This window comes from Ranitomeya imitator, chromosome 4 (assembly GCF_032444005.1).
Source record: "Ranitomeya imitator isolate aRanImi1 chromosome 4, aRanImi1.pri, whole genome shotgun sequence".
In the NCBI taxonomy this organism is placed as follows: domain Eukaryota; kingdom Metazoa; phylum Chordata; class Amphibia; order Anura; family Dendrobatidae; genus Ranitomeya; species Ranitomeya imitator.
In genome coordinates, this window is record NC_091285.1 from 536,175,530 (window position 1) to 536,191,593 (window position 16,064).

At 43.6% G+C, this 16,064-nt stretch overlaps 1 protein-coding gene across 1 annotated transcript in view; it reads left to right on the forward strand.

The window, feature by feature from the left end:
- TICRR (TOPBP1 interacting checkpoint and replication regulator) overlaps positions 1 to 16,064 on the forward strand; it is a 131,642-nt gene that overhangs the window by 53,586 nt on the left and 61,992 nt on the right. Inside the window, exons 6-14 of the mRNA XM_069766219.1 lie at positions 386 to 519; positions 925 to 1,110; positions 1,451 to 1,602; positions 1,687 to 1,784; positions 1,863 to 1,956; positions 2,225 to 2,304; positions 5,066 to 5,299; positions 5,383 to 5,467; positions 5,772 to 5,853. Coding sequence (XP_069622320.1) covers positions 386 to 519; positions 925 to 1,110; positions 1,451 to 1,602; positions 1,687 to 1,784; positions 1,863 to 1,956; positions 2,225 to 2,304; positions 5,066 to 5,299; positions 5,383 to 5,467; positions 5,772 to 5,853 — 1,145 coding nt within the window. The remainder of the gene's footprint in view (positions 1 to 385; positions 520 to 924; positions 1,111 to 1,450; positions 1,603 to 1,686; positions 1,785 to 1,862; positions 1,957 to 2,224; positions 2,305 to 5,065; positions 5,300 to 5,382; positions 5,468 to 5,771; positions 5,854 to 16,064) is intronic.

A 16,064-nucleotide genomic window follows, 5' to 3' on the forward strand; every position in this document is an offset into this window, starting at 1 on the left:
TTTTAAGACTGTCCAGTCTGTTTGCACTGTGTAGAAATTAGACCACTTTAGTAATTTGGCCCCTAAGTGTTAAGGCTATGTGCACATGTTGCGGATCCGCAGCAGCTTTCCATGCGTTTACAGTACAATGTAAACCTATGGAAACCGCAATCTGCAGTGCCCATGCTGCGGAAAAAACTGCGCGGAAACGCTGCGGGTTACACCTGCTCTATAATAGGAATCTGTACAAAATCCGCATAAAAACCGTGGTAAATCCGCAGGTAAAACGCCATGCCTTGTACCTGTGGATTTCTAAAATCCGCTGCGGAAAAATCCACAGAGCACCTTTCTACGTGTGCATATGCCCTAACAGTTCTCAAGTAACACACTTTCTTTTTGATTCCAGGCTGATAAGTGCAGCGTCTTTTGATCAAGATGACCAGAAAAGTGATGAAGAAATTACACATTACCTATCTGAGCTCTACCAGCAGAAAACTGATGAATTTGTCTCTACACTACAGGGGGAATACCAAAAGAAGCGTAAGCTCCGGTCACATTCATTTCAACTGCTGGCATTTAATGCAGGACTTCACCCATCAGCTGGGGTTAGAGATGTCCGACCTATGGCAATTGGCTGAGTGTCTTTGTTAAATGTATTTACTAAAAGGCGTCTTCATAAGAAGGGCTTCTCCCATCTTGTACATTTATAGTATATTCAAAGGCTATGCCATAATTATGTGATAGATGTTGGCCCCACCGCTACAAGGACACCTGCATCCATCAGACGTTTGACATTATTAGGTTGTCATAGATGAGAATTGCTTTAATTCCTAAGCAGATACCGCTGTAATCTTGTATATCTTACTCAGTACCATCTGTTACAATGTAACTTAGATCCTGACTATTGGATGAGCAGAAGTTGATTTAGTTTTGGTACTTATTCAGGTCTTCCTTGTACTCCTGTGAGACAGAAAATGAAGTCCATGCCTCGTGCACTGCAAATGTTAAATGTTGCCAGATTAAATTCAAAGGCTCAGAAGTTGCCACCAGAAAGTGCTCCTGCTGAGAAAAGTTCCCAAGCGAAGAGAAGATCCTCAGACAAGCCTGAAGAGAAGGCAGGGAAGCCGGCAGGTGAGCAACTCTTTCTGGAGGCCATATTGAAAATGCTGTACGATTTGTCATGGTGTTTTGGGTAATTTGTTTGTTGTTCGTACGTTGTGACAGCTGTATGAGCAGGCAGTTAAGAGCAGCAGTTAATATGAATATTGCTTATTAATATGACATGTGGCCATTTTCCGGTATTAGGAGCAGTGGCACCTCCATATTTATTTCCTTTGGGACCATCTACAATGGTAGAAGTGTGGGGTAGTTCAATAACCCTCTTAAATTTGGTATCTTGTGTATGTAAAAGTTCAATCAACACAATGAGTTCAGGTTTTTTATGTAGTAAGATTTTTCTTTTTTCTTACAGCTTTCAAATCTGAAGAGGAGCTCCATACTTATCTAATAGAAGACTACGATAAAATGGTGTCCGGCGAAGAGGATTCGTTGTTGTCATATGTCAGAAATTCTTTAACCACCATTAAGTCCTTCTTGAAATCAGCCAGCAGTAATCAGATAGAGGTGAATATAAGATTATAGTTGGCTTTCTCCTCTGATAGCGGATGAAGTTGTGGTTGTGTGCAGCTTGTTTTTTATATTTTACAGACGGACTGCCTGGACAAAGTGAGACTTCTGCTGAAGACCAGTAAAATGATAAGACAGGTGTATGGGCAAAATCCACATAAAGTGGCGAAGCTTAGAGAGTAAGTGTCTGGTCTGTTCTCACTGTTCAGCTGCTTGCAAAGCATTTTTCTGTTTTTACTCATGTGGCTTTATTGTAGATGTCAGATTCAGGCATTACTAAGACTGGAGATCTGCGTGCAATGTCCTGCTATACAAACTAATGAGGATGAACTGGAGCAAGTTGTGGAAGAGGTAATGATGAAATAAATGTGCTATGTCCTGTGCATTACTTGGCTTGGAACTGAAAGTCTGTCCCAATTTGACCTTTCCTTTTATGACACAATGAACATAAGGAGACTATAAAAAGGGGGTCTCCTGCTACTACTTCTTTCCATATAAAGTTGGAGGGAGAGGGCTTTTTATATATTGTAATAGAACAAAGAGTGTTAGTGCCTCCTCCATTGTACTTACGTATTCAGTTGTGTTTGCAAGTTAATTTCTTTTCATTCTTTTGTTTTAGATTACGGATATGCTCCGAATTATTTCACTGACAGAAGATCCCTCGTATTTGACCAGGTTTTTGGCAGGAGTCTTGACAGAGTATGTGCTTCAATTACAATGCACCTAATTTCTTTTATGTCATTAAAGAAGAATTCCCATCTTGTACGTTTGTTATATTTACAAGCTATCCCTAAAGGTATAGTAGTTGGAAGTATCTCCAATGGGAATTGCATGTGTCCGTAACGGGGGCCCTGATGTGGTCACAATTCCCATTCCTATTTATGGGAATTCCTTCCACCACTCTACTGAACTCAGCACGCAATGGGTGCCAGTTATCGAGGTAGATGTGGGGCCTATTATTGGGACCTGCATCTATTGTACACTTATAGCATACTATGAGAATATGCTAGAAATGTGCAAGATGGGAATATCCTTTAACGGCAGATTTATTTTTACTACACAGTTAGAATTTTTCATTGAAACCACTGGCTCTGACAGCTTTCACTTGACAAAATAGCAGAAAATATCTATTACATTTCCTTTATCATCTGCTCTCCATTGAGCTTATGATCATCTCGTAATCACCTGTGCAAACAGAAAAACTGAAGTCAGTCTTTGCTCATTCATAATAGGCAATCTTTTTTTTTTTTTTTTTTCTTTTATCTTTCTTTTCCCTTTTTTTCTCTTTCTCTCTTTTTCTCTCATTGTAAACTGTCAAAGTTTTCATCTGTGAACCATACAGCGGAAGAAATGAGCCGGCACCAATACCGGTCTTCTGCATATACAGGTCCTTCTCAAAAAATTAGCATATAGTGTTAAATTTCATTATTTACCATAATGTAATGATTACAATTAAACTTTCATATATTATAGATTCATTATCCACCAACTGAAATTTGTCAGGTCTTTTATTGTTGTAATACTGATGATTTTGGCATACAACTCCTGATAACCCAAAAAACCTGTCTCAATAAATTAGCATATTTCACCCATCCAATCAAATAAAAGTGTTTTTTAATAACAAACAAAAAAACCAACAAATAATAATGTTCAGTTATGCACTCAATACTTGGTCGGGAATCCTTTGGCAGAAATGACTGCTTCAATGCGGCGTGGCATGGAGGCAATCAGCCTGTGACACTGCTGAGATGTTATGGAGGCCCAGGATGCTTCAATAGCGGCCTTAAGCTCATCCAGAGTGTTGGGTCTTGCGTCTCTCAACTTTCTCTTCACAATATCCCACAGATTCTCTATGGGGTTCAGGTCAGGAGAGTTGGCAGGCCAATTGAGCATAGTAATACCATGGTCAGTAAACCATTTACCAGTGGTTTTGGCACTGTGAGCAGGTGCCAGGTCGTGCTGAAAAATGAAATCTTCATCTCCATAAAGCATTTCAGCCGATGGAAGCATGAAGTGCTCCAAAATCTCCTGATAGCTAGCTGCATTGACCCTGCCCTTGATGAAACACAGTGGACCAACACCAGCAGCTGACATGGCACCCCACACCATCACTGACTGTGGGTACTTGACACTGGACTTCAGGCATTTTGGCATTTCCTTCTCCCCAGTCTTCCTCCAGACTCTGGCACCTTGATTTCCGAATGACATGCAAAATTTGCTTTCATCAGAAAAAAGTACTTGGGACCACTTAGCAACAGTCCAGTGCTGCTTCTCTGTAGCCCAGGTCAGGCGCCTCTGCCGCTGTTTATGGTTCAAAAGTGGCTTTACCTGGGGAATGCGGCACCTGTAGCCCATTTCCTGCACACGCCTGTGCACGGTGGCTCTGGATGTTTCCACACCAGACTCAGTCCACTGCTTCCTCAGGTTCCCCAAGGTCTGGAATCGGTCCTTCTCCACAATCTTCCTCAGGGTCCGGTCCCCTCTTCTCGTTGTACAGCGTTTTCTGCCACATTGTTTCCTTCCAACAGACTTACCATTGAGGTGCCTTGATACAGCACTCTGGGAACAGCCTATTTGTTGAGAAATTTCTTTCTGGGTCTTACCCTCTTGCTTGAGGGTGTCAATGATGGCCTTCTTGACATCTGTCAGGTCGCTAGTCTTACCCATGATGGGGGTTTTGAGTAATGAACCAGGCAGGGAGTTTATAAAAGCCTCAGGTATCTTTTGCATGTGTTTAGAGTTAATTAGTTGATTCAGAAGATTAGGGTAATAGGTCGTTTAGAGAACCTTTTCTTGATATGCTAATTTATTGAGACAGGTTTTTTGGGTTATCAGGAGTTGTATGCCAAAATCATCAGTATTAAAACAATAAAAGACCTGACAAATTTCAGTTGGTGGATAATGAATCTATAATATATGAAAGTTTAATTGTAATCATTACATTATGGTAAATAATGAAATTTAACACTATATGCTAATTTTTTGAGAAGGACCTGTATTACTCTACCTGGAACTGCAACTTGAAGTCTGTCTTTCTTGAAAGGTTGCATACCCTACAAGGGCATATCCTCACTATATGGTTTTGCTGTTTTGTTTTGTTTTTTGTTTTGTTTTTCTATACCAAATACAGTGTTGTCTTGATACAATTAACCCATATTACCAAAGCATGACAGAAAGCATTTAGTGAAGAAATGCCCTACGTGAGAGCCAGCTGTCTTCTTCAATACATGTATACTTTTTCGATCAATTTCCAGCAGCTTGGCAGCTAAAAATCAAGTACATCAGATTACTGTGCATTGTTTGAGCCAAAAACTACAATTTCTCACTTTGTTACATAGATTCACTCTACACAAGTGTCCAGTTGTAACACGGTTAATGTTGAACAAGCAATTACTTCTTTGTTACAGATTTGCAAGCCCAAATTTATAGCACCTTTTTTGTATTTGACTTCTATCTATAGGTACATAAGAAGCATACCCAAAATCTTGGCAGACATCTATTTTAGTCTTGGGACTCAGATTCCAGAAGAGTTGAAATCTGTTCTTCCTGCAGATGGGGATAATTCTTTTATACTAGATGGGCAAACTCCCATGTATTCCCAGCCCTCTGTCTCTAGGGTACCAAGTGTGCCTCTGGCAGAAAATGAGGAGGATCAGCTTGAAAAACTCCGAAGTAGATCAGCTAAAAAAAGGAGGTAGGTTTTTATCAAATCGCGTGTGGTGGAAAATATAGTGTAATTTGTAACAATGAACCTGCATGATTGTCTTGTTTCCAAAGAGCAAGCACAATGGCAAGACACAGGAGTATAGCAGAGTGCTCGCAGGGTTTGCGGCAGATTGAACTTCCAAAGAAGCCACTTAAGGTAAGAACTACAATTACATAGCTTTCCTGAAAATACGCTATATTTTGAACTAAGGGTTCCGTGTTTTATATTGAAAACTGCATTGTCTGCTGATAGAGAGTCCTCTAACAACACGTTAAAAGGTGGTAAACCTTTCACAGCAAAGCTCTTGCTGCTTTAGGAGTAAATAGTTGTTTTTTTTTATTGTTTTTTTTATGGCTCCCCTGTGGCTTATTTTATGTTGCAGCGGTCTATATAAAAGTGTGACGTCTATAATCTGGGTGCAATATGTCAGTTTTCTAAAGAATGCTTCTTTGTGTCTTAGGAGAGCTTAAACACTAATCTTGTGGTATTGGTTGAAAAATTAAAGTTGCCTTTACCAGCGCAAAACCAGAAAGATGGTGAAGGTAAGGAGTTGCACTTAAAATTTCATACACTAAGTAATAAAAATGTGTATCTGTCACCAAATTTATCCTACCTAAACTATCAATATGGGCATTCAGGTTATAGACTGCTGAAGAGTCCTCCCTGTATGTCTCATATTAAATGTGCTGTTGCTGAGAAATCATCTTTTATGACTTTATATAAGTGATCTCTTCCAGGCTCCTGGGAGGATGGTGACTGGAGATAATTCTGCCTCCAGAGCTTGTTTTAAACATAAGGAGTTTGGTGTGACATGGTTTCCAATGTGATGTGTAATGGCCTCTTCTGATCTCACTGCAGTGCTGGGTGTGATTATACCTGACTCATCTGCAGGTTCCAGCTCACATGCAGACAGGGTTGCAATACTGTTCAATACAGCAGAGCTGCAGTTGTTTTTGGAAAAATAGAAATTTAATTTCTCCTGTTCTATGTTAGTTACTTGTCTCACACTGGGAACCCCCTTTATGTAGATAGTTATGTTCCAGGCACCATCGGCCACGGAGCCTGGAAGAGGTCACTTATATAAAGTGATAAAAGATGATTTCTCAGCAACAAGACATCTGATATGAGATATACCGGTAGGACTGCTTTCAGCATTCTATATCCTGTATGCCCATATTAATAGTTTAGGTAGGTCAAATATGGTGACAGATTCCTTTTAAACATAAGCAGACTTCCCAACTTCCAGAAAATAGTAGCCGGCAAGCTCTGAAGTACCATATTTACGAAATATAGACACGGTCATGGCAGAAAATGTTGTCGCCTTTGAAATTGTTGGGAAATATGAAGTATTTATCCCAGGAAATTATTGCAATTACACATGTTTTGTTATTCACGTGTATTTTTCCATCACACATGACGGCACCACGAGAGAGGGGATCCGCCCTTCAAGGACCGGAAACCTTCAAAATAAAAGGGGCGGCTCCTCTCTCCACATCAGTTGGTTTCCTGTCCTTGACGGGGAACCCTCAAGATAGAAGACTTCTGAAGACAGAAGAGGATGCTTGGGTCGGAAGGATTGGGGCAGACACTGGTCTGCTGCTTCCGACACCAGGTACCGGTAGTCGCCTCGGGAGCCATGTATATCCATGCCCCCACTGAGCGAAGCATGGCCACAACCCGTGAGGCAATGCCTGGGTAAAGATTATCCTCGGGGGCCTCAGGTAGCGTTTCCCCCCTGTTGACATAAAATACTGCTGTCCACGGGGGTCACATGTATGGTGCCCCCCGTTGACCAAAGGTGGTCATGCAGCCCGTAAGGCATATCGGTGCCCGGGCTGGGTAAGTCTCCTCGGAGGTTTGGGGCCCTCCCTGTCGAGTATAGAAAGCAGGTTCTCACCCTCCCCCCTCCTCCCTGGTTGGTACCTGAAGCTGCACAAAAGAAAGGTATGGAGCGGTGTCCGGAGCACTGGGGAGCATCAGGACATTGGGGGTGAGTGCTGTGCTGCCTCCTGGAGTCTGTGGCGTGGACATTCCCGGCGCTGTGAGCTCCTTCCCAGCCAGCTCCGGGTACCCGGAAATGGTGGGTACGCGCATGCGCACAATACCCGGCGGCAGTGCTCGGAACGTTTGTACAGGACTAAGAGGCAGGGGGACCGAAAAAGGCGGCGCGCACCGGAAGTGATGACCGGATGCGCGCCTGGATGACAGTACAGCAGCTTTAACCCCTTAAGCCCCAAAGGTGGTTTGCACATTGATGACCGGGCCAATTTTTACAATTCTGACCACTGTCCCTTTATGAGGTTATAACTCTGGAACGCTTCAACGGATCTTTGCAATTCTGACATTATTTTCTCGTGAGATATTGTACTTCATGATAGTGGTAAAATTTCTTCGATATAACTTGCGTTTATTTGTGTCACACAAAATAATTAATAAGTAACATTTCCCACATGGCTACTTTACATCAGCACAATTTTGGAACCAAATTTTTTTTTTGTTAGGGAGTTATAAGGGTTAAAAGTTGACCAGCAATTTCTCATTTTTACAACACCAATATTTTTTAGGGACCACATCACATTTGAAGTCATTTTGAAGGGTCTATATGATAGAAAATAACCAAGTGTGACACCATTCTAAAAACTGCACCCCTCAAGGTGCTCAAAACCACATTCTAGAAGTTTATTCATCCTTCAGGTGTTTTACAGGAATTTTTGGAATGTTAAATTAATTTTTTTTTTAAACTTTTTTTTCACAAAAAATTTACTTCAGCTCCAATTTGTTTTATTTTACCAAAGGTAGCAGGAGAAAATGGACGCCACAAGTTGTTGTACAATTTGTTCTGAGTACGCTGATACCCCATATGTGGGGGTAAACTACTGTTTGGGCGCATGGCAGAGCTCAGAAGGGAAGGAGCGCCGTTTGACTTTTCAATGCAAAATTGACTGGAATTGAGATGGGACGCCATGTTGCGTTTGGAGAGCCCCTGATGTGCCTAAACATTAAAAGTGGAATTCCCCAATTCTAACTGAAACCCGATCCCAAACACACCTCTAACCCTACCCCTAATCCCAACCGTAAATGTAACCCAAACCCTAACTTTAGCCCGATCTCTTAACTTTAGCCCCAACCCTAACTGTAGCCCCGAAATAAATGCATTTTTTTTTAATGTTTCCCTAACTAAGGGGGTGATGAAGGGGGGTTTGATTTACTTTTATAGCTTTTTTTTTTAGCAGATTTTTATGATTGGCAGCTGTCACACACTAAAAGACGCTTTTTATTGCAAAAAAATATTTTTTGCATTACCACCTATTGAGACCTATAATTTTTCCATATTTTGGTCCACAGAGTCATGTGAGGTCTTGTTTTTTGCGGGAAGAGTTGACGTTTTTATTGGTCAAGTGGCATTTTTTTTATCGCTTTTTATTCCGATTTTTGTGAGGCAGAATGACAAAAAAACAGCTATTCATGAATTTCTTTTGGGGGGGGGGGCGTTTATACCGTTCCTCGTTTGGTAAAATGGATAAAGCAGTTTTATTCTTCGGGTCAGTATGATTACAACGATACCTCATTTACATATTTTTTTATGTTTCGGCGCTTTTATATGATGAAAACTATTTTATAGAAAAAATAATTATTTTTGCATCGCTTTATTCTGAGGACTAACTTTAATTTTTTCGCTGATAATGCTGTATGGCGGCTTGTTTTTTGCGGGACAAGATAACGTTTTCAGCAGTATCATGGTTATTTATATCTGTCTTTTTGATTGCGTGTTATTCCACTTTTTGTTCGGCGGTATAGTAAAGTGTTTTTTGCCTTTTTTTTTTTTTTTCTTTTTACGGTGTTCACTGAAGGGGGCAACAAGTGGATAACTAGTTAAAGAAATGTATTTCTGGGAACAATATTTTTTTTTTTCCTTTATTTAGGAATTGTTTTTTTATTTATTTTTTTACACATGTAAAAAAAATTTTTTTTTACTTTGTCCCAGGGGGGACATCACTGTATAGTGACAGATCGCTGATCTGACACTTTGCAGAGCACTGTGTCAGATCAGCGATCTGGGGTGCCCTGCTCCTGGCTTACCAGCGCCTGCTCTGAGCAGACGCTTGGTAAGCCACCTTGGTAAGCTTCCGGGGTGATGGAGGAGAGAGACGGCGCCTGCGCTGATGCCGGTGGCAGCGCAGGCGCATACAGTATGGCCACAACCCGGAAGTGGTTAGCACTTCCGGGTTCAACAGGAAGAAGATGGCGGCCCCCATGTGAAAATGACGCCAGCGCTGACAATCCGGCGTCCAATATGGATTCTGCAAAGGAGCCTGCGATGCCTTCTCTGGAGGTCACCGCTATTACCCCACGCAGCCATAGCAGCAGCAGCCGCTCTAGACAGAGCGGATCTTCTAGGAAGAAGTCGGACCGACCTATTCCTCCACCTATGCCTCAGTCTCCTCCTCAGCCGGTACCTTGACAGACAGCTTCACTGGGTGAGTGTGCATCTACCCCACTAAGCTGATTATTGTCCCCTCTCCCTCTATACACCTTAGGCAAAAAGAACAGAAAAAACGAAACACAAACAGTGCGTTATGTCTCCAGCCCCTTCCGGATAGTCACACTAAGAGGCTTTGTAAATCATGTATTGATACTACCTTACGGGAGGAAGCCTCAGTTAAATCTGAAGATATTAGAATCATGATTAGGGAAGAATTACGAGCCCTGCATAGTTCTGACAAGGAGCCGCGTACTAAGGAGAAAAGGGGATACGTTTCCCCTATATCTGACTAGCCTCTGATATAGAGGATGCAGACTCTGACAAATCCCAAGAATGTTTCCTCGGATGAGGGTCAGGATACATGCTTTCCCACGGATAGTATTGATAACCTTGTGAAGTACGTGTGTAATACCATGGGCATCGCGGATTCTAATGTCCCTAGAACACAGCAAGACATAATGTTTGCTGGTCTATCCGAAAGAAAGAGGCCCTCCTTTCCGGTAATAGAAGCAGTGAAAAATTTAATCAAAAAGGAGTGGAAAAGCCAGGGGCAAAGGGGGTTACCACCATCTTCAAAAAGGCCCCGAAGGTAGACACGGCAGTGGCATCCACATCCAAAAGATCCTTGCTGCCTGTGGAGGATTCAGGCTCGTTACAAGATTCACTAGACCGTAAGGCTGACTCGCTTTTGAAAAGAGCCTGGGAGACTTCTACAGGGGCTTTTAGACCGGCTATTTTGGCTACTTGCACAGCTAGGTCCATGCTAGTCTGGCTAAGTGACTTGGAGGAAGGGCTGAAAGGAGGTCTCTCTCGAGACAAATTGTTATCCTCTATACCCCTAATTAGGGGAGCTACAGCCTTCCTAGCGGACTCATCTGCTGATTCCATCCGCCTGGCAGCCAAGTCGGCAGGACTGACGAATGCAGCACGTAGGGCCCTGTGGCTTAAGGGCTGGAGGGGTGATCCTCAAACGAAATCCAAATTGTGTGGCCTCCCATGTCAGGGTGAGTACCTGTTTGGTACTAAACTGGACGAGATTCTAACCAAAGCGGGAGAGAGAAAAAAGGGCTTCCCTAATAATAATAATTACCTTCCATGCTATAGGAGAGCGTTCCGAAAGCCCGCGTTTAATAAAAGGAAGGATTTTAAGAACCAAGACCGCTGGGCCACAAGAGACACAAAACAAAGAGGTGCATTCTTTGGGAAGCGCCCTTTCAAGGTTGAAGACAAACCCCGTTAGGACAGATTTGCCTGTGGGAGGCAGATTGTCCTCCTTCTCAAATCAGTGGCAGGCGATAACATATAATGTTTGGGCAAATAGCCTCATCACCTCTGGCTTAAGATTAAAATTTTCCCGAGTCCCTCCGGACTCATTTCTATTGACTTCATTAAAGTCTCAATTGCAACAGGAGGCATTGGAGCAGGAGGTAATGAATTTTCTATCCAAGGGAGTCTTGGTGGAAGTTCCATTCCTTCAGGAGGGAAAGGGATTCTATTCCCCGTTATTTTTTATTCCAAAACCGGATGGAACATTCAGAACCATTATAAATCTTAAAAAGTTGAACATCTACTTAGAAAATCAAACCTTTAAAATGGAGTCTATCCGGTCCACCATTAAACTCCTGTTTCCCCATTGCTTTATGACGGTTCTTGACCTTAACCCCTTCCCGACCTTTGACGCATACGCTGCGTCATGAAAGTCGGTGCCATTCCGACCCATGACGCAGCATATGCGTCATGGAAAGATCGCGTCCCTGCAGGCCGGGTGAAAGGGTTAACTCCCATTTCACCCGATCTGCAGGGACAGGGGGAGTGGTAGTTTAGCCCAGGGGGGGTGGCTTCACCCCCTCGTGGCTACGATCGCTCTGATTGGCTGTTGAAAGTGAAACTGCCAATCAGAGCGATTTGTAATATTTCACCTAAAAAACTGGTGAAATATTACAATCCAGCCATGGCCGATGCTGCAATATCATCGGCCATGGCTGGAAACACTTATGTGCACCCACCCCACCCCTCCGATCGTCCCCCCAGCCCCCCGATCTGTGGTCCGCTCCCCTCCGTCCTGTGCTCCGCTCCCCCGTCCTCCTGTCCGCTTCCCCGTGCACCAATCACACCCCCTGTGCTGCAATCAAACCCCCCCGCACTCCGATCCCCCCCCCGCACACAGCGACCCCCCCCCGTGCTCCGATCCACCCCCCCCGCACAGCGATCCCTCACCCCGTGCTCCAATCCTTCCCCGTGTTCCAATCCTCCCTCCCGTGTTCCGATCCACCCCCCCCATGATCCGATCCACCCCCCCGTGCTCCGACGCCCCCCCCCCCCCCGTGCCCTGATCTCCCCCCCCTTATACTTACCTGGCCGCCCGAGGTCCGTCCGTCTTCTTTCCTGGGCGCCGCCATCTTCCAAAATGGCGGGCGCATGTGCAGTGCGCCCGCCGAATCTGCCGGCCGGCAGATTCGTTCCAGAGTGAATTTTGATCACTGAGATATATCCTATCTCAGTGATCAAAATAAAAAAAATAGTAAATGACCCCCCCCTTTGTCACCCCCATAGATAGGGACAATAAAAAAAATAAAGAATTTTTTTTTTTTTCACTAAGGTTGGGGTAAGAACTAGGGTTAGGGGTAGGGTTAGGGGTAGGGTTAGGGGTAGGGCTAGGGTTAGGGTTTCGGTATGTGCACACGTATTCTGGTCCTATGCGGATTTTTCCGCAGCGGATTTGAAAAATCCACAGTGCTAAACCGCTGCCGATTTATCGTGGATTTACCGCGGTTTTTCTGCGCATTTCACTGCGGTTTTACAACTGCGATTTTCTATTGGAGCAGTTCTAAAACCGCTGCGGAATCCGCAGAAAGAAGTGACATGCTGCGGAATGTAAACCGCTGCGTTTCCGTGCAGTTTTTCCGCAGCATGTGTACAGCGATTTTTGGTTCCCATAGGTTCACATTGAACTGTAAACTCATGGGAAACTGCTGCGGATCCGCAGCGTTTTCCGCAGCGTGTGCACATACCTTTAGAATTAGGCTATGTGCACACGGTGCGGATTGGCCGCTGCGGATCCGCAGCAGTGTTCCATCGGGTTTACAGTACCATGTAAACATATGGAAAACCAAATCCGCTGTGCCCATGGTGCAGAAAATACCGCGCGGGAACGCTGCGTTGTATTTTCCGCAGTATGCCAATTCTTTGTGCGGATTCCGCAGCGTTTTACACCTGTTCCTCAATAGGAATCCACAGGTGAAATCCGCACAAAAAACACTGGAAATCCACGGTAAATCCACAGGTAAAACGCAGTGCCTTTTACCCGCGGATTTTTCAAAAATGATGCTGAAAAATCTCATACGAATCCGCAACGTTGGCACATAGCCTTAGAGTTGGGTTGGAATTAGGGTTGTGGTTAGGGTTAGGGGTGTTTTGGGGTTAGGGTTGTGGTTAGGGGTGTGTTGGGGTTAGGGTTGTGATTAGGGTTACGGCTACAGTTGGGATAAGGGTTAGGGGTGTGTTGGAGGTAGAATTGAGGGGTTTCCACTGTTTAGGCACTTCAGGGGGTCTCCAAACGCAACATGGCGCCACCATTGATTCCAGCCAATCTTGTATTCAAAAATTCAAATGGTGCTCCCTCACTTCCGAACCCCGACGTGTGCCCAAACAGTGGTTTACCCCCACATATGGGGTACCAGCATACTCAGGACAAACTGTGCAACAATTACTGGGGTCCAATTTCTCCTGTTACCCTTGAGAAAATAAAAAATTGCTTGCTAAAACATCATTTTTGAGGAAAGAAAAATGATTTTTTATTTTCACGGCTCTGCGTTGTAAACGTCTGTGAAGCACTTGGGGGTTCAAAGTGCTCACCACATATCTAGATAAGTTCCTTGGGGGGTCTAGTTTCCAAAATGGGGTCACTTGTGGGGGGTTTCTACTGTTTAGGCACACCAGGGGCTCTGCAAACGCAATGTGACGCCCGCAGACCATTCCATCAAAGTCTGCATTTCAAAAGTCACTACTTCCCTTCTGAGCCCCCACGTGTGCCCAAACAGTGGTTTACCCCCACACATGGGGTATCAGCGTACTCAGGAGAAACTGGACAACAACTTTTGTGGTCCAATTTCTCCTGTAACCCTTGGGAAAATAAAAAATTCTGGGCTAAAAAATTATTTTTGAGGAAAGAAAACGTATTTATTATTTTCACTGCTCTGTGTTATGAACTTCTGTGAAGCACTTGGGGGTTCAAAGTGCTCACCTCACATCTAGATAAGTTCCTTTCGGGGTCTAGTTTCCAAAATGGGGTCACTTGTGGGGGGTTTCTACTGTTTAGCCACATCAGGGGCTCTGCAAACGCAACGTGACGCCCGCAGAGCATTCCATCAAAGTCTGCATTTCAAAACGTCACTACTTCACTTCCGAGCCCCAGCATGTGCCTAAACAGTGGTTTACCCCCACATATGGGGTATCAGCGTACTCAGGAGAAACTGGACAACAACTTTTGGGGTCAAATTTCTCCTGTTACCCTTGGGAAAATAAAAAATTGCGGGCTAAAATTCATTTTTGAGAAAATAATTTTTTTTTTTTATTTTCATGGCTCTGCGTTATAAACTTCTGTGAAGCACTTGAGGGTTCAAAGTGCTCACTACACATCTAGATTAGTTCCTTTGGGGGTCTAGTTTCCAAAATGGGGTAATTTGTGGGGGATCTCCAATGTTTAGGCACACAGGGGCTCTCCAAACGCGACATGGTGTCCGCTAATGATTGGAGATAATTTTCCATTTAAAAAGCCAAATGGCGTGCCTTCCCTTCTGAGCCCTGCCGTGCGCCCAAACAGTGGTTTACCCCCACATATGGGGTATCTGCATACTCAGGACAAACTGGACAACAACATTTGTGGTCCAATTTCTCCTATTACCATTGGCAAAATAGGAAATTCCAGGCTAAAAAATCATTTTTGAGAAAAGAAAAATTATTTTTTATTTTCATGGCTCTGCATTATAAACTTCTGTGAAGCACCTGGGGGTTTAAAGTGCTCAGTATGCATCTAGATAAGTTCCTTGGGGGGTCTAGTTTCCAAAATGGGGTCACTTGTGGGGGAGCTCCATTGCATAGGCACACAGGGGCTCTCCAAATGCGACATGGTGTCCGCTAACAATTGGAGCTAATTTTCCATTCAAAAAGTTAAAAGGCGCGCCTTCCCTTCCGAGCCCTGCCGTGTGCCCAAACAGTGGTTTACCCCCACATATGAGGTATCGGCGTACTCGGGAGAAATTGTTCAACAAATTTTAGGATCCATTTTATCCTATTGCCCATGTGAAAATGAAAAAATTGAGGCGAAAATAAATTTTTTGTGAAAACAAAGTACTTTTTCATTTTTACGGATCAATTTGTGAAGCACCTGAGGGTTTAAAGTGCTCACTAGGCATCTAGATAAGTTCCTTGGGGGGTCCAGTTTCCAAAATGGGGTCACTTGTGGGGGAGCTCCAATGTTTAAGCACACAGGGTCTCTCCAAACGCGACATGGTGTCCGCTATCGATGGAGATAATTTTTCATTCAAAAAGTCAAATGGCGCTCCTTCCCTTCCGAGCCTTACCATGTGCCCAAACAGTGGTTTACCCCCACATGTGAAGTATCGGTGTACTCAGGAGAAATTGCCAAACAAATTTTAGGATCCATTTTATCCTGTTGTCCATGTGAAAATGAAAAAATTGAGGCTAAAAGAATTTTTTTGTGAAAAAAAAGTACTTTTTCATTTTTACGGATCAATTTGTGAAGCACCTGGGGGTTTAAAGGGCTCACTATGCATCTAGATAAGTTCCTTGGGGCGTCTAGTTTCCAAAATGGGGTCACTTGTGGGGGAGCTCCAATTTTTAGGCACACGGGGGCTCTCCAAATGTGACATGGTGTCCGCTAAAGAGTGCAGCCAATTTTTCATTCAAAAAGTCAAATGGCGCTCCTTCCCTTCCAAGCCCTGCCGTGCGCCCAAACAGTGGTTTACCCCCACATATGAGGTATCAGCGTACTCAGGACAAATTGGACAACAACGTACATGGTTCAGTTTCTCCTTTTACCATTGGGAAAATAAAAAAATTGTTGCTGAAAAATCATTTTTGTGACTAAAAAGTTAAATGTTCATTTTTTCCTTCCATGTTGCTTCTGCTGCTGTGAAGCACCTGAAGGGTTAATAAACTTCTTGAATGTGGTTTTGTGCACCTTGAGGGGTGCAGTTTTTAGAATGGTGTCACTTTTGGGTATTTTCAGCCATATAGACCCCTCAAACT